The 27,629-nt window shown below is 40.0% G+C and overlaps 1 protein-coding gene across 1 annotated transcript in view; it reads left to right on the forward strand.

Moving 5' to 3' along the window:
- SNAP25 (synaptosome associated protein 25) overlaps positions 1–27,629 on the forward strand; it is a 63,453-nt gene that overhangs the window by 26,860 nt on the left and 8,964 nt on the right. The window contains exons 2-5 of the mRNA XM_087948466.1: positions 14,108–14,233; positions 17,598–17,639; positions 18,971–19,019; positions 23,573–23,690. Of these exons, the coding sequence (XP_087804592.1) occupies positions 14,162–14,233; positions 17,598–17,639; positions 18,971–19,019; positions 23,573–23,690 (281 nt within the window). The 5' untranslated portion in view covers positions 14,108–14,161. The remainder of the gene's footprint in view (positions 1–14,107; positions 14,234–17,597; positions 17,640–18,970; positions 19,020–23,572; positions 23,691–27,629) is intronic.

Below are 27,629 nucleotides of genomic sequence, written 5' to 3' on the forward strand. Positions count from 1 at the left end.
CTGAACAGGATTCTCTTATTGCCCACAACAAAGGAGGGAGGAGGGGGCTACCAACATCAGTCTAAAGAAGCCAATAGATTTCAAGCTGATCCCACCTAGAGGTGGGTATTCAGCAGATTCCGACCAGTTCTGGAGAGCCGGTAGCGGAAATTTTGAGTAGTCCAGAGAACCGGCAAATCCCACCTCTGACTGGAGATTTTACAGTATCCTTCCCCTGCCACGCCCACCAAGCCACGCCCACAGAACCGGTAGTTTAAAAAAATGGAATTCCACCACTGATCCCACCCCTTAGAGTCACCTGACAACATCTGTGGCATGGCGATGGGTGAAGTGTATCCTATTGTTAACCAAGAGCAAACGTGCTTCTTTAACAGTAGGACTGCTAACAACAATTTTGCCTCAGGTTTAGGCTTGAAGCAAAATGAAGGCAATGTCATGGCAGGAAAAAGAGAGGTGGCTGGGGGATATCATGTACCTGTAAGTAAAGTCCTACCCAGAGGTGGTATTCAGCAGGTTCCGACCAGTTCTGGAGAACCGGTAGCGGAAATTTTGAGTAGTTCGGGGAACCGGCAAATACCACCTCTGACTGGCCCCCGCCCCCATCTATTCTCTGCCTCCCGAGTCCCAGCTGTTTGGCTGGGTCTTCTTTTGTTGCCCTGCACAGGAGAACAGAGCTGGAAAGTAGGTTAATGGGGTGGGGAGGAAATGGGGATTTTACAGTATCCTTCCCCTGCCACGCCCACCAAGCCATGTCACGCCCACCAAGCCACGCCCACAGAACCGGTAGTAAAAAAATCTGAATCCCACCACTGGTCCTACCCCTCCAATAGTTTGTGGAGGAGAATCAGAGGGAAATCAACAGCTGCGCACTGGGACCCTAGCTCGTGATGACATGTTCTGCTATTAGTCTTACCATAATAAAACAGTTTTCCCTCAGATCTGATTCCTAATAAAGGGTCCTGCGCAATGAGAGGGATGTGCGTAAGGGCATGTTGCATCAATCAAGTGAACCTAAGTGTCCACTGGGGGGGCATTGAGTAACAGGTTGCAAACTCTGCCCCTTATGCGTTTCACTGTGATTTTACGTCCAAGTTCCGAAGTTGCTTTGTGACGTCACAATGTGCACGTCATCATTTTGATGAAAATGTTAGCTTGCTGCAGATGCCCCTGCAAGAGAGTTCATTATCTGAAATCTATAGGGGCAACTAACTCAAGTCAATGCCAGGCCTTGGATGGTCAACCTGCCGTGATATTGAATGCTAATGCATATAGCCTTTCCAGATGTAAACCAGAAATGAAACTCAAACTCAGGAAGTTCCATCACTCTCAAGGAGCTCAGTTTGCCAACATACCTCCCTACAGAATAATCAGTGACCAGTTTGTTCGTGGAAGTGGAAAACACAAGACAATCAGCACAATATGCCAGTGCTGTGCTTAGGAAGGCAGAATTAACACAGATAGAAATATGCCATCAGACTGACAATGTGCGTTGGCGATCGTATAATTGATTCTCATGTATTATATTAATTAAAGTGGGGATTGTTGTACATTTTTCAGTCTGACAATGATCAAATTCTGCTGATAAAATCATGCAAGTGTCTTTAAAATGGACCTTTTAAAATTTTGTGCTATTAAAAATTGCAGCAATTTTGCAGCATCTCAGTTAAATATAGATGCCATAAAAGCCTGTCTAATTTTAGTCACTAGTGTCAACTCTTAGCCTTAGGCAGAACAATAAAAGATGAATCAAAGAAGGATTTTATTCTGAAATGTGCCTCTCATTTACCCATCTATTCCTCGAAAGCCTGGGCTTTGGCAGCACCTTACTTATTTGAAATAATTTGGATTTGTGTTGCTCTTCACAAGATTTCACATATTTTCCTGATTCTACCAACAGCCCTGCCATATAGGTCAACCTGTGCAGCATTATTTTTCATGTGCATCATTATTATAAAAGAAACAAACCCAGAAACGTTGCTAATGTCTTTTTTCAATACTGCGAACATTCCTAAATTTTGAGTTAATTAGGATAGAAATTGTGGAAATCAGTCTTGATTTGATCAATCTTTTAGAAAAAGAAAGAGCCAATAAAATAAGTTTCAGTACCACAAAATAAAAATAAAAAAGAAAGGTAAAATCCATTTGAAGATCTGCAATTAGAAGTAGTAAAAATAAAGACGACATCAGCTGAACTGTCTTTAGAATGATTAATAAGAATGGGATATCTTCTGGCTTGGTATCCACTGCCAGATTCATTTTGTTGTCCTAATTGCTTTAAAGGGTATATTTTTTGGCTCTATCGATTACCAGTCAATCCCAAGGAAATATGTGTTTAATTGAAGGAAGTGCCAAGCGCAGCAGTCTCTGGACCTGCGCATTCTCCAAATCGCTTTTTCTCATTCTAATCCAAACAGCTGTATGGCCAGAATATCTTCCAATTGTGGTAGCTGCAACCCTGCTTTTTGTAAGTCAGAAGAAAAATTACAGCTATAGCAGGAATTATAGTAGAAAGAAGCAAAAATGTCTCATGCTAAATCAGACACAGAGCTGGTCCATGACACTTTGCAACCTCAGGCAAGGAACATTTCATACAAAAAAAAAAAGAACTTGACTAGCTACGCAGCTGAAATTTTCCACAATGTAGGCAAAGGAATAATGTTCAGCATCACTAAAGCGGGAAACTAACTAGGGCATGCATAGTACATTTTCTACCTTACATCTTTTTTACCCTGCTGCCTGCGATGGCACCTCAGGTTGATCAGAATGAGAATGCCAAATGCCCTGGTATTATTAATGAGAATGCCAAATGCCCTGGTATTATTTGCAGAAAATAGCAGTAAAGCTCCAAAAGATTACCATGGATAATTTATCGGGGAATTTCTTCATGCAAGGTCTACATGACCTCCAAACGAAGAAATGAAGCTTCTTTTGAATTCTGTAATGAATTGACTGGTTCCAGGAATCTCCGGGAGGAGGAAACAGTTCTGAGAAACAAATAACCCAATGGTAGCAGCCATTTTTAACCAAGGAAAGTTGATGTGTTCTGCCATTCAATCTTCTGCAATTTATAACATCTGAAGCAGTAGAGTGTGCAACTTGGCAGATATTCTTATTGCTTTACGTAGCAAAAATTGTTACCTGGCTTATAATGGTAGAAGACATAATCGGCATCCATCTTCTAAGATCTAAGATTTTGCAGTCACAATCTGAGAGTCCTAAAGGAAAGACATTTGGCCTGAGAGTATTGACTTTTCATTCAAGAACTTGATCTATCACTAACATCTGATCTTCTAAAACTTTAACATGGATTCTTGTACCAATTGCTCTATTCACAATCCCAGGATGTAGCATTGAAAGAAATAAGGTGAATATGCCTTTGTCAGCTAGCTTAAGGATAACACGGCAGAGCGGAGCCAGTGAAATGGTTATATAATAGTTAAGGGAATGCACCCTCTATTTCAACCAATACAAATCTAGAATACAAATGGTTAATAATTTTAAAAGCTAAAAAAAATATAGAAAGTAAAAAAAATTAACCGATACATGTATAAAAACAACAATCTAAAAAAATCCTACAAAGATGGATAAAAATTAATATATGTCCATCTATTATGATAATACAGAGAACTCCACTAACTAATCAGATACTCATTAAGGTTGCTTTGAGGCACAGGTCTTCATCTGACAAATTTTGATCGCGGCTGTGCAAAACCTGGCAAGGATGTACTCTCTCTGCTTGTTTTTTTCTTTTTCTTTTTGCCATTTGGGTTTTTCACTTGGTTTTTCTTTTAATTTACATAGATTGCTTTCAATGGTGTTTATACACTCCTGATTACTTTTATGTATACTGCCCAGAGTCACTAAATGAGATGGGCGTCTATACAAATGTAAGTAAATAAAATAAATCAAGATATCAATAAATCAATCAACTCTCCTGCATGGAAAGCAGAAGGATTTTGCTGTATGTTTCCACAAATTTGCTCATCATGTGATTACTCCCTTCCTCCACAGCAGCATCCATATCCATGCTAAGGTGCAGAAGGGAGGAGAAATAAGGTTATGTGTCTACATTAATAAAGGATCAATCTTTCTCTGCCCGTTTGTGATTTAATGGTTGGCTACATAAGGCAGGGTTTGTATATGGAGTACAGCATGAGCTGGAAATGGAAGTTTCAACATCCTCTGCTTATGGCCTGACCCAAGAATGTGTAATGCCAAATGCTATTATATCCTGCAGTGCATCCTTTGAGCAACTTCTTGATAATAAGATTCCTGAATAGAGTGCACCATAACCAAGAATTAAAACCCATGGAAGCAAATAAGCACTATTCTCAGGAAATGAGCAAGTAAACATTGCACTTGGCTGCAGTCTATTGAAAAGTCTTGGAGCTAATATAATTTTCTCTTTAGACCCCAGATGCCAAGTGCTAGAAATTGGCAAGGCGAATTATTTGATAGGATAAATCTACAACATTGCAGGAACCTTCCGTGAATGGCCTCTAGTGAATGGTTTGGGGTGAATGCTTTGATGATTTTGCCATTGAAATTGATGAATGGACTTGCTCCAGGGATAGTCATGTAGCTTAATTGAATCATTTGTATACTTTAATGAATGTTCCTAGGAATCTGGAAATGTTCTTTATTGTTACTATTGGATGGTTATGTTTACAACCAGGTGAGCCTTTGTGTACTTTTTCAAGACTGGCATAGTAGCCAACACAATGGGCAAGACCTAGGATCCAAGAATCATTCCAGTCAAATTACTGTCTTGTTGTTTCTCCCAAGGTTGATTAACAAAAGCATGTAGGTGTAGTTTATTTGGGACTTAACTTTAAATAACCTTATATAGAAATAACTCCCCATTTTTTGCCTTCATTTTGGACTATACTGACAGTGTCTCCCATTTTGTGAGCGCTATTAAAGATTCTTTAGGCTATTAAACTTTTTGGGTTAGTTGTATTTGCAATGTCTTCTTACCTTTGGAATCATTTGGTTTGTTCAAAAACTGCTTTTCCCAGTACAGTTTCATAAGACAATTTGTTTCATAATCTTACATTGGACTTTTTAGATAATTTCAGAAGAAAAGAAAACCTCAGATTTCTTTTCTTCAACAAAGACAGAAAATAATACAGTATATTCTTCTCTTTATGCCCCCTGATTACAATCTGGTTGCCTGAATTGTTCATGCAAGGGATTGCAATACTGTAGAAGCATCTTGAGAAGACTGACTCCACATCCTAGATATGCACTGGTTATGCAAAAGATTTAGCATGTCATTTTAGCACTCCCAAAGGCTTCAGAAAGAGGTTGGGAGGGAAAGCTACTCTTTTGCTTTTCACAAGTCAAGTTATACAGGCACAGAGGGGGAGTAAGCTGTTTGTTCCTTCTCTTCCTCCCTCCCTCTTTGCTGACACATTTGCCTCTACTAGTCACGAACAATCATTATTTTGTTTAGTCATGATGCATAGTTCTATTGGTTTTATGATAAAACAGTGCTATTCTTTTTTTTTTTTTTTTCAATGTAATATTTTGGCAGAGGGTAAATAGAAAATAACAGAATAACAGAGTTGAAAGGGACCTTGCTCAGGCACGAAACTCTACACCAGTGATCCCCAACCTTTTTTACGCCGCGGCCCGGTATCCCCAACCTTTTTTTATGGCGCGGCCCGGTACCGACATCAGCTGGGCGCTGCCATCTTGTTTTGATGAAAAAGTGCTTCCGGTGAGCTTTCTACCCGGAAAAGCTCACCGGAAGCACTTATCAAAACAAGATGGCGGCGCCCAGCAAGCCAGCGGCCCGGTAGGACTTGTTCCACGGACCGGGACCGGTCTGCGGACCGGTGGTTGGGGACCCCTGCTCTACACCATTTCAGACAAATGGTTGTTCAATCTCTTCTTAAAAACCTCCACAACTTCTGGAGGCAAGTCGTTCCATTGATTAATTGTTTTACATACAGCAGAGAGAATGAATCTATGCCTGTGTTTTCTGTGTTTCAGTTTTAAACACGAAGACCACCAGGACTCTTTCCACCCCTACTATTCTATGTGTTCAGACATGCCCAGTTGTGTCAAGGGGTGATATCAGATGGATCTGAAAAGCAAGTGATTTATCTGTCTTTCCCTGCTGGATCTCTCTGATTTGACTGAAAACAATAGTACCTTGTGCTTAAATTATTATGAAATTATTACAAAGTTTCTAGCAATTTTGTAGGGGAAAACATAGATTAAACTTCTTTCCCTATTACAAAATAATATATTACAGCTATTGCAAAATATTAATAATATTGGTATTACTTGGACAAAATAATAGTGACAGTAATGATGATAAATACAGCAACGACTGTTCAGAGCATAATGTTTGCCTTAAAACTGGGCAAAGAAGGATTATTGGGGTTCAATATTATGCTTCAAAACTGAAGGCTGGAAGAACAGAAGAAAAATTGCTTTCAACTGCAAGGTGATACTCAAATATAATGCGTAAAATGAAGTAGTCTATACAACGAGAGTGATTGCCCTGTTCAACTTCTTTTGCTGTGGATGCAGAATTATCAGTATTAATTGCAATTTAGGATGCCAATACTACAAGCGTAAGATCAATTGAGTTTTCACCCAGAGTTGAATATAATATAAAAAAGAACCACTGCAATTCACATCGAAGTATTATTTAGGTGATAATGGTTTCAGTCTTGAACTAATTACTTAATATTAAGATCTCCATTGCATTGTGTGTGTGTGTGTGTGTGTGTAAAAATATGTGTGTTTATTGATAAAAGGAAACAAGAAACAGACAAAGCAAATTTAACAAAAATATGCAAAAAGTAGAAAAAAATGAAGTAATAATAACAACTATTAATTTTTGACCCCGCATTTTTATACATTTCCTAATGTACAATATTTGTAAGCATTTAGCTCTCCCCTCTTCCTAAAAGCCAGACTTTGTAGTTATATTTACCATTCTGTGTTGTAGGAAGTTCGCACCCACCCCTTTCCTAGAAAAATGAAATATTCTAGGAAATATTAAAAGGGCAGAATATTTCCTCTAAAAGAGAGGCAGAAACCCAACCCCCTCCACCCACCTTTGTTAATGAGCCATTAAGGCCTGGGCCCATCTATTCTACATAACAAAGGTCTACCTCCTTCAGGCAGAGCCCTTTAATTGCCCTTCATTGAATTATCCAGCAAGATTCAGCCAAACTTAGCACACAGACAACCTACAAAGCTAGCTATGACCTCTGATAGCAACCAATCAGTCTTCCTGTGCCCCAGGAAGTTCAAAGCCAGAGAAGGTATAAAACCCAGAGACTCTTAGCATCTCTTCCCTTTTTCTTCACCCAAGATCTCCAAGGCAGGCGATCCTGTTCATCAATAAACCTTCTTTTCAAGCAACTTTAATGATTCCAGTGTCTTTTCCCCCGCTTGGAACTGAACCCAGATGGACATTTCTTCCAACAGTGTAATATGTTGTAGGTATGGGAACCATTCTTACTTAAATTCACTTACTAGTGATATATTTGCAATCTTAAAGAGAGACTTTTGACATACTCTAAAAGTAAACTTGCAGACTCAATAATGCACTGTAATGTTGTGTTTCTTTATGGTAGTTTCTCAACACTCAAACCAGGTTAAAAATAAATTGTGAACCATAACTCTTGTCTATCGTTCTTGGATTGCAGATCAAAACAATGGCTAGCACCACTCAATAAACTTTTGTGCAACAATTTTTCAGAGTTTTGCTGATAAATACCGCTACTTTATTATCCTGGAAAAGATGTTTTTTTATTGTGAACCACTTGTGAATATTTGAGCTTCAGCATAAACGACATAGCAAACATTTAATAACCCATTTTCTCCCCACAGTAACACTTTCCAATTTTGAGTACAGGGAGTCTGAAGTGTGTTTGCTTTGGAGCTCATATTATATTTTTACATGAAATGGAATTAGAACCTTTCCCACCTCAAATGATCCAGATAATGAAACAATCCTCTCTATTCTTTTAAAATCTATGTATTCAGAATTATCCTCCTCGGCAAATATCAGATTTTTTTTTTTTAATGTGAGGGAGAGAAACCATCACGAACTAGTTACATAAATGAATCAGAGACTTCAATTGAATTGATTGCTAATCCCAGCTTGCTCCCTCCCACCCCATGTTTGTGAGGCGGCAATTATGGGACGTCAACAATCCTTGCCGTTGCCGCTTGTTCATTTTTAATTAGCACAGATACATGCTTCACAAGGGGAGTCCTGTCTCCTGCAGAAATGACTTGTCAGCGAGGGAAACCAAACATTAGTGAGAGCTGAAAATAATGCTTGGGGTGAAATTTCACTTATTGTGGAGGCCCAAAGCTTTCAGAAGAGTTTATTCCACCAGCTTCGACTGCCTGACTGTTCTGACGCGTGCCCTTTTCCAACAAATCAAACACAATCCAAATAGAACAGAAACCTTGTAATGCTTTTGCAAAATAATTAGCTGTGATAAGCACAAGACTTGCCAAGCTGTGCAAGACTTGCCAAAAGATAACAGACAAGAAATAATTTGCAATACAAGAATCTTCAAATACAAACTCAGGATACTAGAATGTCCACGAGGCTAGAATTTCAAAATGTCTTTGCCTTCTGCAAAGTACATTCGTTCACAGCTGGCTTTTATTTTCTTGAAGGAGGGGCCATTACCTTGCAGCCTTACTCCTGAGTCACCTGTGCTGTTGTAGTTGCTCTTTCCTCTGAGCAATCCTGTGTGCATGCGCACTTGGCACAGACTCCTCAGGAACCTCCTCATCGCTGCTGCCAGCCCCCACAATCTCTGAAGGCAGCAGTTCACTCCCTAATGGTCCTGGCCCCTCATCTGAGTCCTCGCTCTCCTCAGCCGTCCACATCTGTTGCCGGCTAACCACAACACTGACATTTTGTGTGTATGTGTGTGTGTGTGTTGTGTAAATTTTATATATTTAAATTACACCATGCCTCTCTACTTCCCTTCTTCCTAATTACGGTATAAACTGTTACTGGAAAAATGAAATTGAATGGGTTACTCTGTATATTTCTTTTTCTTTACTTTCCAATCACAATGGTAGTATATAGATAGGGCTTCAGTATGACTTGCATGGGCCCTTGGCGCTTTTGCTCTAGTAGACCCTCCCTCCATAAAAATAACAGTATTCATATTATATGGAGCATGATAGCTCAGCACTTGTCAGCTGGAAAACTGACAGCTCAGGTTCGACACCCGAATGCTGCAAGATGGGATGAGCTCCAGTTACATATCCCAGCTCCTGCCCACCTACAGTTCAAAAGTATGCATATGTGAGTTGAAAAATAGGTACCACTTTGTGGGAATACAACAGTGTTCCGTGCACTGTTCAGTGTATGGCTGCATGTCCACAAAAGCATTTTTGGACAACGCTGGCTCCCTCAGCTTAGAAACAGAGATGTGCTGCCCCCTAGAGGCAGATACAACTGGAAGGGGAAACGTTTACCTTTATTATATTTCATAGGATTTTAATGTTTTCTTCATTTTTGTCCAGAGAAATAGGGAATACTAAATCACAGAAGTTTTGTTTTATAATAATAAAGTCAGTTTTGCTGATTAATTATGAGATTTTGTCATGCCCCTGGTGGAGACTGACTCTGAGGGAGAGGAGGAACAGCCAACAGGGAATGGAAATGTGGTTCCGGAGGTGGTGGAGGAGGCTGGGGAAGGGCAGAGGCCGGCTGAGCAGTCAGAGGAGAACCCAGCCCCATCCCCTCTCCATCCTAGGGCACGTAGAGAGGAGAGGATAAGGGAGAGATGTGGTCTACTCGGGAGGAGAGGGTCTTGATCCTCTTCATGGGCTGCAGCTGTGACAACTGAATAAGAGAACAGACATGAGTACAGGTGAGTGCTGGAAACAAAGCATGGAAATATCTCTAGTTTATGGTTCCTCTCTGAGTTTGGCGTCCTTCCCAGTGTGTGTTATCTGTGGACGTCCTCCAGCCCTTATCTTGCCTGGTTTGTGTTGTTTTTTTCCTTCTTTGTGTAACTGTTTGTGTGGGAGTTTTTTGTCTTCCGTCAAGAATATTCGGAGCTTGGAAGCAAAGTGAAGGAATAAAAGGGGCTTAATCTGTTTTCTGTGACTGTGTGTGTTTTGTATCCCACCCTGGGTCATCACAGATCTACTGGGTATCACCATAGTCCCTAAATTTTAGAGTACACACTAAATTTTACTATTCACATTAAATTAATTAATTGCACTAACTGTAGGTTATGAATAGGTTTGATGTTCAAAGTCTGTCTGTTTCTTGTCTCTTTTTTATGGAAGAGCATGAAAAGAAGTACATTCAAAGGCATGGCAATAATTTTTACTTCACTTTTATTATTTCTGATTTTAAAAAATCAAACATGTTTATACCTAATGAACAGTTGGTCCTGTCTAAAGGGCACCTCCAGATAGCCAGTGACCTTTCGACTAGTCCTTCAAGCAGCACAGAAAAAATGTTATTATAATCTGTTATATGCCAATAGCCATTTTTCTTCTGCTTCAGTAATATTTCACATTACAATTCAAGAAATGAGGTCAACTTTGTGGTAGTTCTCTTGTCCCCATAAACTTCAATCATTTCCTACTCTTCCCGTGAGAGGATAATAATGTTGAAGTGTCATCCAGTTGGTGTTGACACTTAGCAACTACATGATAGACTTTCTCCAGGAGGAACCTGGCCAAAGTTTGTCCTTCAGGTTTTCTAATGATGCATCTATTTTTACTGTAACCAACTCCATCCATCTTGCTGTTAGATATCTTTTTTTCCTTCCATTTTCCCCAGTATTAGAGATTTCCCAACAAAGTTAGGTTTTTACATAATGGGTCCAAAATTGAACCTGATCTTCTGAGCCTGGGATGAGGATCTGTTTTGATTTATTTGATGATCTCTGGTAAGAGTCTTCTCCAACTCTAAATTTCAAAGGCATCACTACCAGAGGTGGTATTCAGCAGGTTCTGACCAGTTCTAGAGAACTGGTAGTGGAAATTTTGAGTAGTTCGGAGAACTGGCAAATGCCACCTCTGATTGCCACAGATAAGGATGCTTCCCCTCTGGTATGAGAAAAGTATTTTTCATGCAGGTCCTTCAGACATTTGGGGACCCCTCGTGTTCTTGTCTTCTGTGTTTTGTTCTATCTTGTCGACTTCAAAGTATTCTACTCTGGACACATTCTGCGAAGACCCAACTCTGCAGAAGGCTCTAATGTCGGGAAAGATGGGAAGGAAGAGAAGAAGAGGACAACCAGCAGCAGTTGGATGTGATGGATGCCCAGTTGGAAGACCAGGTTGGAGACAGATCATCATGGAGAAAATCAATTGAAAGGGTCTCTGGAAATTGAAAATAACTTGATAGCACATAATCAAGCAGTCAACTTGCCTGCAGAAGATTTATGGAAGATTCAAACGCTTATATGCTATTTTGTGGTGTTGATAACCTAACATCCTATGGTGGAAGAGAGAATTTTTTTCCAATGTGTGCGCATGCATCATAAAAACATCCATTGTCTGGGAAATATCAAGGTTGCAGTTAAAAGCATTTAGTTGCATAATGGGTTCTGAGAAATCTAAGAGGAAGCCCTTTCTAGAATCCACAGTATCCAGGATTACAACTTCTCCCTTGACAACAGTTACAAAAAGACACAGAGGGTTTTTTTTGTTGCTCTTGCCATTGCTTTTAAGAAATAGAAAAGGGCGAGAGGGAGACTTTGCAGGCAGGATAATGTGTAGTTTGGAGTGATGGCTGATTTCTTCTCGGAGTAAATCAGATTTTGAATACTTGGAACAATCTAAAGTTTTGTTTTCTTGCAACCAGTTTTGATTTGGAAGCACATTCTCCAACATGTTGCTTTTCTTACAGAATAAAACTTGCCCCATGCAATCTCACTGTGAGATTAATCTCCACTCAGAATTTGGAATCTGGGGAATTGGAATAGGTGAGGGACTGTGATTTTTCAGTTCCTTACCAGGAACAGGATTTCAGCATTTATTTCAGTTCCGTAATAATGTGGGAGATTCGGGACAAAACTAGTGCAGATACTTTTGCCTAGTATTGATTCTTTCCCTGGGCTTATTGCTTTATGAAACTTGATCAGTGTTTTTATGAGACAGAAAATGAATTAGTTCTGCTTCGTGATCGCACCAAACATACATTTGGGTTCCTATTCAGCAGAATGACTAATGGCCCAGGAATAGCACAATATCACCTTGGGAACAATTGATGAGAGCTTTCTCACTTACAAACATTGCCTGCCTCATTTAAATGGCTTTGTGAGGAAAGCCATAAAGGTAGTTTTGAAAAACCCAGGTATTGACGCACAAGTAATCAGAAACAATTTGTTTGGTGAGATCACTAATCTGACGATGTTTTTTCAAGTACTTGTTGCAATATGTAGATATCTAGTTTGCAATGTGTATAACTTCAGTTCAGTATTTATTCTTCCCTAATACCGCATTATGTATATTCATCAAAGCTTTGGTCTTCATAATTTATTGTAGGGTATTCCTTTTATTAAGAGAGCCAGTTTGGTATACAAGTAATCCTCAAATTACCATAGTCAGACATGATATTCTTCCGATTAAAATTGGAATTCCGATTTTTTGGGAATCGCCCCCCACTTTCCCCCCTTCTTCTCCTCCTTCCCTCCCCTCGGAGGCCCTGAGTCAGGAGTTGCTACCACTGGCGCGGCTCTGCGTGGCTCCAGTCCCGCTTGCCTCAGGAAGGAAAGGCAAAAGGAAGAGCCGCGGCGGCGCTTTGCAACGGCAGCAGCGGCTCCTGGTTTTGCCTTCCTTCCCGAGGCAACGCGGGACTGGCCACGCGGAGCTGCGCCAGTGGTAGCAACTCCTGACAGCCCCAGCCGGATACGGAGCCGGGCGGGTGGCGAGTGGAGCCCGAGCGGGCGGTGCGCCCGAGCGGGCGGGCGGTGCGAGCGGAGGGCGGGCGGGCGGTGCAGTGGAGGCCACTGCGGCAGGAAAAGGGAGCTGGGCAGCGATTTCTTGGCGCGCGGTGGGGGGGTCTCTTTTGGCCGGCCCCGATTTTTTTTCAGAGGGGAATATCATGCCTGCATAGTTCATTTAATGACCATTCAAAGTTACAACGGTACTGAAAAAGTGATTTATAACGATTTTTCACACTTACGACCTTTGTCGACCCATGATCATATGATTCAAAATTAAGATGCTTGGCCATTGGTTCATACTTGTGACCGTTGCTTTTTTCCCAAGGTCACATAATCCCCTTTTGCAACCTTTGGACAAGCAAAGTCAATGGGGAAGGTTAACCTAACAACTGTCTTATAAACTTATCAACTGCAGTGATTCACTTAACAATTGTGGCCAAAAAAAGTTGGTAGAATGAGGCAAAACTCACTTAACAAATGTGCCACTAAACAACAGAAACTTTGGGCTCAATTGTGCTCGTAAACCAAGGACCGCCTCTAGTGGTTAAGGCACCAGGCTAGAAACTGGGAAACCATGAGTTCTAGTCCCATCTTGGGCACAAAGTCAGCTGGGTGATCTTGGGCCAGTCTGTCAACCCAAAAATATTTCTCTGGTCTTTTAGAGTTGCCAGCGGAAAGGGAGTGGGGGAAATAGTGCATTCCTTAAATGCTTTCATAGATAATTGCTAGGCGGCCGAAGCTTCTGGCGCGCAAGATTATTACTGGAGAGCATGATTGAGGACTCTCGGCTATGGATATATCCCATTGGAGAATATACATCCAGGGGGTGGGGGAAAACCAGGGTCAAGGGTGAAATGAATGATGTATCTCAGAGTCAGCTGCACGCGGGTACCGGCGGCATGTTCACTCCTAATAATTTTTAAAAAAAAAAACTCTGAGAGATGTGGCTAGAGACTCATGATTTGAATGGGGGTGGATGCCGGAGCCCTGACACAGTCATTCTCCCTCAGTCCTAGGAAGAAGGCAATGGCAAACCACTTCCAAAGAAAACCTTGCCAAGAAAACCGCAGGGGCTTGTCTAAACAGCACCTAGGAGTCCACACTGACTGAAAGGCACAAAATGATGATGATGATGATGATGATGATGATGCTTATATATATTTTTTTTTTAAAAAAAAACTTCTGCACTCTAGGCTTGCAAAGGAACCGATTGATCCCGAAGCGAGAGCCTCACACTCACAGCCACAATGGCAGAAGATGCTGATATGCGCAATGAGCTAGAAGAAATGCAGCAGCGGGCTGATCAGATGACTGATGAGGTAAGGAAAAGAAAGGACAGAAAAATAAGTGCAATACAAGGAAATGAGCACCTCTGAAAGACAGGAAGTTGGGGGATACTGTTTTGTTTACTTTCCTTTCATGTGTTGCCTTTGAACTGGACTAAGGGTTAGAACCTGAAACTTCCCAAAGGTGCTTTTACAAGAGGCAACTGGACTTTCTGGTTTTCCTTTGAAGACATTTTTGCTTCTCGTCCAAGAAGCTGAAGAAGGCTTCTTGGATGAGAAGAGAAATGTCTTCAAAGAAAAACCAGAAAGTCCAGTTGCCTCTTGTATAAAAGCACCTTTGGGGCAACCGTGACCTGGATGACTGAGAATCTCCCTAGGCAACTTGAAACGTCCTTATTAAAGCTAATCTCTTCCCAAAGGGCAATGAAGGGGATTTCCCCAGTTGCACCTGATGAAATAATGAACATGCTTGGATCACCTGGTTTTTCGGCCAGGTCGCCCTCCTACTGCTGCCATTCTTACTTTAGGCAGCCTTAGATCATCCTTGGCTTTTTAGCTCTAAAGTAGCATTTCCCCCCTCAAGCGGGCAAAAATGTGCAGCGGTTTTATTCTGATAGGCTTCACCAACTAGCTTAGGTTGGTGTTTCAATCAGGGTGTGGCTAAGGGGGTGGGATCAGCTTACTAACTATTGGCCATGTTAGGCCTTTTTTTCTTGCCCCTGCAGTCCTTGGACAGTGTCCTATGGGGCAGTGGGTAAAGAGATCCAACCTCTTCCCCATTTCCTATTTCTCCAAGCTGGCCTCTCCTTTTGAAAGAAGCATAAGCCCAACCAACAAATAACAGGCCTCTCCTACTTATCATCAATTGGCTGGGTTAATTTAAACATGATTTTAATTCTTTTTTTTCCCCAAAAAGTGCTAACCTTGTTTGAAAGTAGCCCAAGAAACAACTGATAGGGCTTTGACGGTTGAAGGGTGGAATATGAAATAATATCTTCTCCTAACTACCCATAATGGGTAGTTAAGGGCCTTCAGTTTCTAATTCTGAGCTGATCCTTAGGCTGGGAAAGGAGGCAGGTGAAGCTGAAAGAGCCAAACACAGGCTTTTTTTTAGACAACCCTTTCAGATTTGGCATCTGATCAATACCTTGGGATCCAAAACCTGATGGGTAGAGCTGATTCCCTCTTTATTCCTGTGATCTCTTTAGGGATAGAGCTGGCACAGTAGTTAGAATGCAGTATTGCAGGATAATTCTGCCGACTGCCAGCAGTTTGATTCTCACCTGGTTCAAGGTTGACTCAGCCTTCCATCCTTCTGAGGTTGGTAAAATGAGGACCCAGATTGTTGGGGCCAATAGGCTGATTCTGTAAGCTGCTTAGAGGGGGCTGGAAAGCACTATGAAGTGATATATAAGTGCTATTGCTGTTGTTATTGGGAGTTTGGGCAAAGCCTGGGACAGCTTTGGGCAGATGGCTAAGCCAAGAAATCTAACATTTCTTTTGTACCTTCTTTTCTATTCATCGAACTCTATTCCAATTAAGGAATGTGGTGGGTGGAAGTTCTTCAGCTGGGGATATTTGGAGGAAAGAGAAGGAAGCAAACCTGGGGGAATCTTCCACTTGTTTTCCTTAACCTGCCTCAGTACAAATAATAAGGAGAACACTAGTATAGTTGGAGTGGTGGATAGCACTTTGACCTACAAGGAAAAGCTCATTATAGCAAAATAATTCTAGCAGGAATACTGCCCAAGAGAAAGGCATATCTATATGCCATAACTGGATCACAAAGCTTTCACTGAAGATAAAAGAATGCCTTGGTATTATTCATACATAGCCTTTTGTGCAGTGACAAATAGAATAAAAGTTCTATTATGTTTATAGGAGGTATTACTAAAGATCAGAGATTTATATGCAGAAAACTAATATTTATCATCTTCCTCTAGGAATCTAACAGGGTACATTAAATTAAAGACTAAAGAGACCTTTGATATGATGCAGCAAAGTTCTCCTTATGCTTCTGCTAGCTATTGATTTATCTGTAAACATCTACAATATTATTTGGTACCTGGAACATTATTTCAAGTGAGAAAATTGAATAGCTTTCTGTTAGAAATCAGATTGCCTTCTGCAATTGGTTTTCTGTATATTTTAAAAAGTGAATTGTGCAGAGAGCATCTGGAGAATGAAATGACACCATTGTTATTACTGTATAACTTTATTTTACCGTGTTAACTTTCTTATGAATGTTATGCTGTTCTTCTATTCAAATCAAATCAAATCAAGTTTATTTCAGTCAAAGACCAGAGACCAGATCAAATAAAAACACTCAAGGAATATCCAGTTCAAAATTCTAGAATAAAATAATAAATAACAGATAAAATCTATATTAAAATCGTAATTTGGCATCCAATCTGTCTGTTACACATGGCCTAGCTATACTATCATATCAATTCTTAAACTGTGAGGCCCATAATCATTAAATACTAAAATGCAAAAGAGTAGTAATGCAAAAGGGTTTCCTACATTAGTTGTATAAAATAGCTATGGTGGATTAATCATGTGTTTCAAACCCTCAGTGCTGCTAACCACTTGATAGTTCTTCTATTGTATTTTTACTATCGATTGCCATATGTTTATTGTTAGCTACTGAGAATCTGTGGATAGCAGCAGGTATAAACAAAATAAACTCCATCCACCATCAATAAGATGAGATATAGATTCTTAAATAAATAAACGAGGTTGTAATGCAGTGTTTTCCCCAAAATTGAAGAAATGTGATTTGAGTTTCTTTCTGCCTTTCATACTTAACATTTGTCCAAGAATAATTTTTGACATTCAGCCATATGTGAAGCAATCATAGTTTATGCAATCTTAGATCAATTATTCTTAGATTACTCTATATTACGCGGTTGCTCTGAGAATAAATCCTAACCTCCTTGCAGGGGAGATATAATTTAAACATAATAAATTGGATCTTTTCTACAAACAGGAGATAAACATAATACTATTGATTTTATCTTCTCATTTTTATGTATTTAAGAAATGTATTGTCTGCCCTCAACCTTAGTGGTTCTAAGGGCTTCTAATAAAAACGATCGTAAAAGCATAATAAAAGGATATAAAAAAGAAAAATTCCTAAAATTAAAACATGAGTACTAAATAAATTTCTAGATTGCTCCTAAATGATAACATGGATGGTCTTTGTTCCAAAACATAGATCCTATCCCCGAAAAAGCAGAATTTATTATCAATGGCAAATGTTCCTGAGCCCAGATAGGTACAAATTGTTAATGGTCTGTGCAGGATGGAGTATTTGACCAATGTGCTTGGTCTTACCAATATCTAATTGAAAACATTTTGTTAGTCTTAACATTCTTTTGTTTCTTTTCTGCATTAGTCCCTCGAAAGCACCCGTCGTATGCTGCAGCTTGTTGAAGAGGTAAGACTGTTATGATTTATATTGACTCTTCCTCCTGGCTAACCGGAGCTGAGGCTTCTCGGTACATGACAAAGCATATCCATGTTAGATTTACATAATGATTTTTCCAAACACAAAGAAAATGGTTATTTTAAAATGTTTTCTTTAGGTGAGTATACACACACACTGCTGACATAAAGCTAGGTGTTTTTATAGGTATGTGCCTCCCTGTGAAACCATGACTGATTCTGATAAGGAGCATCCCATGTAAATCTTTTGGATATGACAATATATATATATTGGATATTGTCATATCCAAAAGATTGGATATATATATATATATATATCCCCCCACCACCACCACCCCCAATCCCCCCACCACCACCCAATCAAGTCACACCCCCACTAGCAGCTAAAAGGAAGAAACAGCTGCAAGCTCACATTACTCCGAGAAGCACAAAGCTGAAGACACAAGCCTGAAGATGATGAATGAGACTTCATCGAAACGTCGCCTAGATATTTCCAATTTTACGCGGGAGAAAACCTGAATAACCAAAGATCCACATACAAATACCCGCAAAAACCTCAGAAAACAAATATATATATACAATGACGTGGGAAAATACCCGAACAAAGCTGAATACTACATACATACATACATACATACATACATACATACATACATACATACATACATACATATGTAGTATTCAGCTTTGTTCGGGTATTTTCCCACGTCATTGTAGTTGTGCTTTTAAAGTTGTAGCAACGTTTCGGCAGAATCTCATCTGCCATCATCAGGCTTCTGTATTGTGTTCGTCTGTGACAAAGACGAACACAATACACAGACGAACACAATACAGAACAAATAATAATAATAATTTTGGAACAATAAGTTCCTAACTTTTGCAGAACCAAAACTGAGCCATCATTTTCTAATGACTTCTTCTTCCTTCTGAAATTATCTGGTGTTGCCATGAGTCCCAAGGTGAGTCATTCTAATCTGATGTCCTCCAAATAGCAACACTTATTTTGTTTTTAACCAGCCACGTCATTATTTAAACTACACAATTACCCTCCAATAGTTCCACTATAGGGACTACAATTCTCAGAAGACCAGTAAGTATCCCCATAGATCAAGATAGGGAAGGCTCTCCTAGTATGGTAGTACTGATGTGGTATCTATTGCATTGTTTCTTCAATACTTATGACTGTAGCCTTTACTCCTTCTTATTGCCTTTCTTCACTGTTTAACTTTGATTTGAGCTTGACTATTAGTTCTTTCACTAATTTCTTTCTTTCTCTATCTCTATGTCTCTTTGTTTCATCTTGTTATTCTCACTGGAATATAGAGCAAGGATGCTGGTATCAGGACCTTGGTTATGTTGGATGAGCAAGGAGGTAAGTTCAGATTGTTTACCCCAAAAGCCCCTTTTAGGAACAGTGAACTTTAGACCAATTAATGGTCTTACCAACACGTGTATATACTTGTTTATAGGTCTTGAACTGCAGCCATCTAAACTAGGAAGATGTTCCTAGCACATGCCTTTTTACTAAAATGAACAGAAATCCTCTAATCAGAGCTACAGTGTTTAAAATTTTAACATTCCTTAATGTTTCTTTGAAGGGCAGGTTACTTTAGGGATCAGGTTATCTGCATTCTGGAGGGAGAAGGAATTTTGATAGTGAAACTTGAACAAGCCACATAATGGAACACTCAGCACAAATGCATATAGGAAAGAGTCAGATCTTCCTATAAGCCTTTCCAAAATAGATATTGGTGGTTCTTTTATATGCAAGACTGTAAGTCATTCAAAATATGGAAATGTAATTAAAACACTTTTCTATAAATTTTAAACCATTTAGATTCACTTTGGCTGCTTTTATTTTATTTCCATGTTTGATTAATTATATTAGGAAATACGTTTAGGAAATATGTAATTTTTATATTGGCACAATTGGGACAGGCTATACTTCCATTAGACCATGAATGTCTCACAGATAATCTGATTCATCAAATGATGTGAGTCTCAAAATTATGAAACTGGGCTCTGATATGGTTCATTTGAATGTTCAGTTGACCGATCCCTTCGATTTCTTTGGATCTTCTCCTGACTCTTTCAGTTTCCTAGATCGTTTGTTTATTTTGGTGTTGAAGAAAATTTACAAGACTCAGCTGTCTGCTTCAGCATAATGAGAACATTAGAGTGGCTTTATTGAATCAAGCCAAGGCCCAAAATTCACTTTGTTTCTAAGAGCAGAAAGGCCTCTGCAATGCTTGGGAGGAGATGCACCTTCCATAGCTTTTGTTCCTCTATGACTGACATTTGGAGACAGCATCACGCCCCAAATATGTCTTCTCATCATTCTGTTGTCCATGAACTTATCCATTTCCCTTTAAAATCCTTCTGATGTAATGGCCATCAGCATGTCTTGGGATAATAATTTCCACAGTTCAATTGTGAGCTGTGTGCTTTCTAGCTTCTTTTCCAAATCTCCTTCCAATCCATGTTCCGAAGGAGAAATAAAACCTTCTGCATGCCACACCTAATTTTATAAGCTTTGATTATATTGTCCCCTTGATTGTCCTTTCTCTAAACCAAATAATTAGCTTAGATTAAGAGTTTATTTCTGCCTTTAAAAAAAAAATCAATTCAATGTAAGACTGTTCAAGGTGCTGTCCACATGAAATAAAAATACAGAACATTGTTGAACACAGGCCACTATTCACCAAAGAGAAACAATAAGTGGGTTTGAAATCTCCGTGGATTTGCAGGAGAAAGGTGAGGGAAGGAACTAATACATTTCCAAGAGATATTGAGGTACCATATAGTTATCACAAAGGTGTCTCCCATTCAGGGGTAATCAATGATGTCGAAAGAGGTGGGGCTTTGCTCACTCAGCCCTGCCTTCCATTTTGATATTGTTGACAGTCACTTTGGACACCTGACTCCACCCTCAGTATAACAACGGTGTAACTTCTAAGCAAGTTTCTGCTTTTGAGTTTTGTGAGTTTGAGAACCATTTGGCATTAGTAATAACGGGCCTTGTATTTCTTGATTCAGAAGAATAGATACCAAGAGGGGATTATTTGACCCATAGCCTAAAGTTAAATGGAAACTAAATGCTCCCAATATCACATGAAAATTATTACTTCAATTTTAGTAAGTTAATTCAAGCACAAGCTCATTTCAGGTATGCTAAGGGCACAAGGCTGGTCCTTTTTAAGACACAAACTGTAGGCATAGTCAGTTGGTGAATCTGTGAATCACAGCTCCACAAATTCATCTCAGGCTTTAATTGCCCCGAATCATACTAATATATACTCCAAAATCAATGAAATTTTAAAATATCAATAATTTTCTTTGGTGGGCAACCTATGGCCCTTACACTGTATTTTTTGTCCAGCAGTGCTGCTGAAATTCAGTGACACACTGAATTGCGTGGCTGCTATTTTAATATTTAAGCCCCAGGAGGTTATCCTTAAAATGTGTGTATTTTCCAGGTATGTGTGAACCACAGGGGTTTCTATGTAGAAATTAAATTGTCCGTTGCATCAGACATTTGCTCCTTATAGCCTTTCGTTTCCTAGCAATTGTCCTTGAGCTGAAATATAAACTGCAGCTGCTATTCTAAAGCCAACCGAATGTCATCCTAGCTGACATCATCCTTTTATGTCTGCATTAACTTTCTGTAATCATGTTTACTAAACGTACACTTGCCATTCACATAAAAAGCCATATCAAATACACAGAGTTAGAAGTCTGCAGATTTTTCTTTTTCTTTTTTGAAGTAATTTTGCTTTTAAAAATCCCGGAAAATCCACACCATCACCTAGCAGTCATCTCAAGCATCCTTGTAACTCACGCTGCTCTTTCAGGATGGATTATGATTGCATGGGTAGCTCCTTCTTTATCTTCAGCTTTCTCTTATCTCTTACCTTATCTCTTACCTTCCATATAGAAATTGGAGAAATTAAAAAAAACAAAAAAAAAAACCTCTAGAACCTCAATACTTTTTCTCTCTAAACCTATTTTGTGATTTCAAAAGGCTGGTCTTTGATTTAATGACTACAAGTTGTATTGTTTGCCCCCACCCATCCACCCCCTTCTTGTTATTTAGCCGTAAGAACACGAACCTATTAGTTCCTGTGCAGAAAATAGAAATAGAACCTCCGTCTTGTTGCTAATATTTCTTCTTCTTTTCCTTGCATTAAATGGAATTAGTCCCCCCCTCCTTTTTAAAAAAAAAATTAAAGTGTTTCTTCATTATTTTGTTTCCTTAGGGTGAAGGGTGGGATCCAATGTGACATGCTATTGAAATGAACATGTTTATGATAGTGGAAAATAATTGAGGTTCAGAAGGAGGTTTCTTGCAGGTTCACAATTCTGTGTACTTTGCCGGAAATAATTACTGCTAAACATGATGAGCATTTTTTTTCTACCTAAATATTGACTGGATCGAGCTGTATGATTGTTTCTGCAATCTCAAATGTCTACTTTGTGCTATTCAGCATATCTTAATAAGAACAATGATTCTCAGCCACTTTTAAAAGGCAATCTGTAACTAATTCAAGTCTAAGCCAGCATAGGCTCAGTGGCATTTATAAAAGTCACTTATTATTCTCATATAAACCCAAATAGTGGGCTTGATATTTGTGTTATATTCTGTTCTAATGCAAATCAGGTGTAACTCCATTAAAGTGAAAGGAATTACATTGACCTAATAATGTCTTGGAATCCATGGGGAGATCAGGTAAGCAAGAAATAATGCCCACCAATTGGGGGGGGGGGAGAGATGGTTTTCTATTATATTTTTTATCTAACTATCCATCTATTTATCTATATATTGCATCTGCTCTGAGTCTCCCTAATTGTATGGCAGTCTATCCATCTGCTTCTCTGGACATGGAACTGTGTCCTGCGCTCTATGTAATTCCTTCTACTCCACTGGGGTCACTCCTAGCATATAACAGTGTCACTGACAGAGGAATAAGACCCATGGTCTTCCCTTCTTTAGAGATGGACCTCGGCCCAAAATTCAGATCTGAAGAGCCTCAGTCCTTGAAAAAAGTTTGTATCTGGACATGGATCTTAACTCAGCTACTCATATCCATTCTAAATACCATTATTAACTGTACACACTTCCACCAAGCAAACCAATTACATTTTCAACCATCATCAAACTCAAAGACATTTGTAAGTGGAAGTATTGTAGATATTGTCCATGGAAGGCAATTATGTAAAACTGTTATTAATGTACACAAATGTATTACAAGGTAATAATCCCATTTCTTTATTTTTCTTGGATGTCATTGGTGTCTTAGTCACTGGATGTATTGTATTACGTTTCCGGATTCTGAAGTATTTGATAGCACTTCCATTGTTTTTACATTTTTGTTCTAATTAGCAGGCATCAAGCACTTATCCATATATTATTTTTTTTTGTATATGGATGTATGTGTGCTTTACCATCTTAGTAAAAGGGACTGGTTAATTTCTTAGCCTCTAGGACTGCTTCCATTTTTGCTTCAATGCATCAGCTGCAATTAATGCATTGTGATGCCATCATACTAATTCTATTTCTCCATACATCATTTCCCCCCATTTTCTGTTGAAGACAAACAGCTACAACTTTAAAAAAAAATCAATTCATTCCATACTGTCATCCCTTTGTCCTGACCAGAACAACTCGATCGTGTTGAAGAAGGCATGAACCATATCAACCAAGACATGAAGGAGGCCGAGAAAAATTTAAAAGATTTAGGGAAATGCTGTGGCCTTTTCATATGTCCTTGTAACAAGTAGGTACTTGGTGCCAGCGCTGCTCTGTAGTGTCCAGTTCTTTGTCATGAGTGAATGTCTGAAGTTGTTTTTTTTCCTTTTGTCTTTTTTTTTCTTTGTCCCTTTCCATCTGCTTCATACTGTGGGGATAAAATGCTTGTGTTTAATCAGAACAACTGGAACGCATCGAAGAGGGAATGGACCAAATCAATAAGGACATGAAAGAAGCAGAAAAGAATTTGACGGACCTAGGAAAATTCTGTGGCCTTTGTGCCTGTCCATGTAACAAGTAGGTGCTGCCTGCCTGCCTGCCTGCCTGCCTGGTTTTTAGAGCATTCAAGGCTGGCCTCAACAGAGCCTTGTGATGTTCATCCTTGCTTAAGGCACCTGGGCAGGATGAGCATGTGGCATGCAGAGAGAACACTTCTAGTTCCAATGCATTCATCTCATAGTGTAGACCAGAGGTTCCCAAGCTTTCTGACTAACAAACCACTTTGGCCCTGTCTCCAAAAATCCCTCTTTGGCTACCGGCGGCTCCTGCTTATCAGCTTTCAAATTTCCACCTTCCAGGGAATCAAGGCAGTCTCACCGTTTGTTCCCAAGACACGTCTTACTGCTATCTATTTCCTGGAAATGTGAATGCTGACCTGGTGGCCCATGGCTTCACATCAGTCCCAGTAGGGAAGAGACAGTGGCAGTCCACGTGTCCCTTCCCCTCCGTGGTGGGCCACTGCTGGACAAGAAAAGAAAGTTTGTTTGTGTGGACTACTTACTGCCGTCTCAGAGTTCAACAGTGGCTTGTATATTTACAGATTGGGAACCCCTGGTGTAGACAATAGCAGGATTATATTAGGTGCATTAAAATCAGGCATACCATAGTAAAAGTTTCACTGTAGGTCCTTTTCAATGGTGACAATTTCAACATTTTAGAGTGTGCACATTAAACAATTTAAATTTCAAAAATTATGACGACCCTATCTAATCTTTTCTTCCTCTGAATAGCCTTTAAAGGAGTACTTCTTGACCACGACTCATGGCTCAGAAATACATAAAATGATTATTTGGATGAAATGCAAAAGGGAAAAGATTTGGAGATACATCTTGTTTTCCTGGTTGGATCCCAAGCTACGGGAAAGTAAAATATTGTCAGGAAGAAAAAAAAAACTGGATCCATGTTGCTCATAGCAGCTCTCCACTGTGTAGCGTGACACCAAGAAAAAATGTTGAAATATATTAGACCTGCTTCCATATTACTGCCAATGAAATGAAAGGGCAGCGTAACCAATTGGATGTATCAGCTTTAAAGGGAGAACATAGAGAAGAAAGAATGTGTGCTTAGATAAAAAATTTTTTAGTGTGGGGTGAATTATTGTATGGATGAATGATTAAAACATTTATAAATATTAAAACAGGCCTAGAATGGGGGATGTCTGTTTGCATGTGAGCATGTACCGTTGCATGTGGCCTTGTAACGTACTGTAGCTTTGGATTTATAATCCAGCCTTGGTTTATTTGCTCAGACATCTGGAATGAGTAATAATTCTAATAATTAAGTTCCATCCAGTATTCAGATTGTTTTATGATATGTGGACAGGTTGAGAAGATTTTTTTAAAATTAAAAAATATTGGGGGGGCTGCTATATTTCTTACATTTAACCAGAAAGATGGAATCCACCCCTCCCAGGTAATCCTGTTTAAAGCCCTATAAACCAGACAGGTGTCTTAAAGCATGTGTTTCTCAATACTGGCTGGAGAAATCTGGGAGTTGAAGTCCATTCCTCTTAAAAGTTCCCAAGGTTCAGGAACGCTGTCTTAAAGTATAAAGTGAGAAGTCTAAACTTGTGCAGTTTTTCTACACATATCCCCTTTCAGACCCAACGATTCAGGGCTGCCAGTTTGATTTAAACTTTCTGCACTGAGGATTGGCTTCCCTTCAGGGGTGGGCTGCTGGGGGTTCAAAGGGATTTGGGAGAGTCCCTAGCTAAGATTCTGTGCAGTTTGGAGAACTCCCAAATCCCACTCCTGGCTGGCCCCTCCCACTCCTCCCAGGAGTCCCCACATGGCCCATTTTGGATGCAGGTAAGTGCAGGATGTGCAGGCAGAGGCTCGGGGAGGGTGAAAAGTTTCCCGGAAGTTTGGAAAGGCCAGAAATAGGCCTGTTTCCGTCTTCCAAAGAGCCTCCGGAGCCCAGAGAGGCCGTTTTCACCCTCCCAGAGGTTCAAGGAAAGGCCCGGGGAGGGCAAAAAGGCCCCCACCTGTGGTGCAGAAAGCTGACTAGGCCACACCCACCATGGCCACACCCATCCAGCAACTGGGCAGAGAACCCTTTGCTAAAATTTTTGAAGGCCATCCCTTCTTCCCTTACACTCAATTCCATCCCAAGTAAGCAGGGGTGGTTCACACCTATTCGCTACAACTGGCTGTTAACATTCTAAGCAGTTTGGAGAACCGGTTGTTAGAAGAAATTACTGGCCTAATCCTGTAAGGAAGGCAGGAAGGAAGCATTCTGGTGTTGCTTACAGAAACTGCCTCTACGTTAACCCTTATTACATTCTTGGCAGGACTAGACTTCCTGTCTCAGGAATGTCTCTGGAGTTTTTTTCCCCTCCTTTGCTGGTACTTTGCTTGTGTGGAGTGACCATTCAAAGTTACAATGGCACTGAAAAAAGTGACTTATGACCATTTTTCACACTTATGACTGTTGCAGCATCCCCACAGTCATGAGAGGCCAGGCGAGGAGATGCGTGCCTCGATGTGAGTGATGTTGAGTTGGCCACACCCAGGCAGTCACATGACCACCAAGCCATGCCTACCAACCAAGCCACACCCACAGAACCGGTTGTTAGAAAAATTGAATCCCACCCCTGCAAGTAAGGTTGTAGTGGAACTTCGGAGCTCGAAAGGCAATGATGTGAATGGGAGTAGCAAGAATTCTCAGAAAATTCTAAAAAGACAAACCATACTGCTGAACATGATAAATAGTAAGTCTTTTTTCCCCCGTTCCATTCAATCATATCTGGCTCTTAAGAATTGCCTGGAGAAGTCCCTCGGCAATTTTCTTGGCATTCCCACCACCCCCCGAAATGATTTGCGATAGCCGCCTTTCTAGGGCTGAGAAAAAGGGTCAGGCTTTAAGATCACCCAGCTGGCTTTGTGCCCAAGGTGGAACTGAAACTGAAACTTACAGTCTTCCAGTTTCTAGCCTGTTGCCTTAACCACTTCACCATACTGGCTCCCGTTAAGCCTGTATACTTTTTTTCAAGATACAAGTTGCAGAGCAACCTACACTTATTGAGAAACAAGAACCCTGAATGGGTCACAGAATACCAGACCAAATTGGTGAGTCAAATGGTGATGTAAAGAGAAAAAAGATGTAGTGAATCAGCAACTCAAGCCGAGGTGGGCAAATGTGTGGCCTTCTAGCAATGCCTGAATGCCACCTTCTATCAGCTACTTATCATGCACAAAGGGTTTGCAGCCCAACCATTTCTGGAGAATAGCAATAGCACTTAGACTTAGATACCGCTTTACAGTGCTTTCCAACCCTCTCTAAGCGGTTTACAGAGCCAGCATATTGCCCCCAATCTGGGTCCACATTTTACCCACCTCAGAAGGATGGAAGGCTGAATCAACCTTGAGCCTGGTGAGATTTGAACTGCCAAATTGTCCGCAGCCGGCAGTCAGCAGAAGTAGCCTGCAGGACTGCACTCTAACCACAGCGCCACTGTGGCTCATGACATACTGTTCATGCTCAATTTGAAACAAATGTTCCAGTTATTACTGTGCAAAGGGCATACCTAATTTTCCAAATAGCATTCCACTCTTATGCTCTGTTTAATCCAATTTAACAGCCTGATCTTACACATTAAAATCAAAAACTATTGTAGCACTTTAAAGGCAGTTTTTTTTTATTATTTTTGCATGCATGTTCTTTGGAGCACACCTTGTTAGGTTTACCAGCAAGAGGACATGCATAGGATTGGAGCTCTGCAATGTAATTCTACTCATGTACTTGTTCAAAAGGAAGTCAATTGACTTCTGACCAAAAACAATGATTACAAAGCAACATCTAGGCTGTGAAACTAGCCCTGCTTGAAATAAGAAGCCAAAGGAATGTTTGAACAGATGTGTTCACTGTCCTTAGAAAGCTTTTAAATAGCGCCAGTTTGGGCATATATTAGATGTTTATTAACATTACTGGACATTTTCTGTTTTGGAGGAGAGCTTG

This window comes from Notechis scutatus, chromosome 1 (genome assembly GCF_049901735.1).
Source record: "Notechis scutatus isolate UNSWTSFEM ecotype Mainland chromosome 1, rNotScu1.2, whole genome shotgun sequence".
NCBI lineage: Eukaryota > Metazoa > Chordata > Lepidosauria > Squamata > Elapidae > Notechis > Notechis scutatus.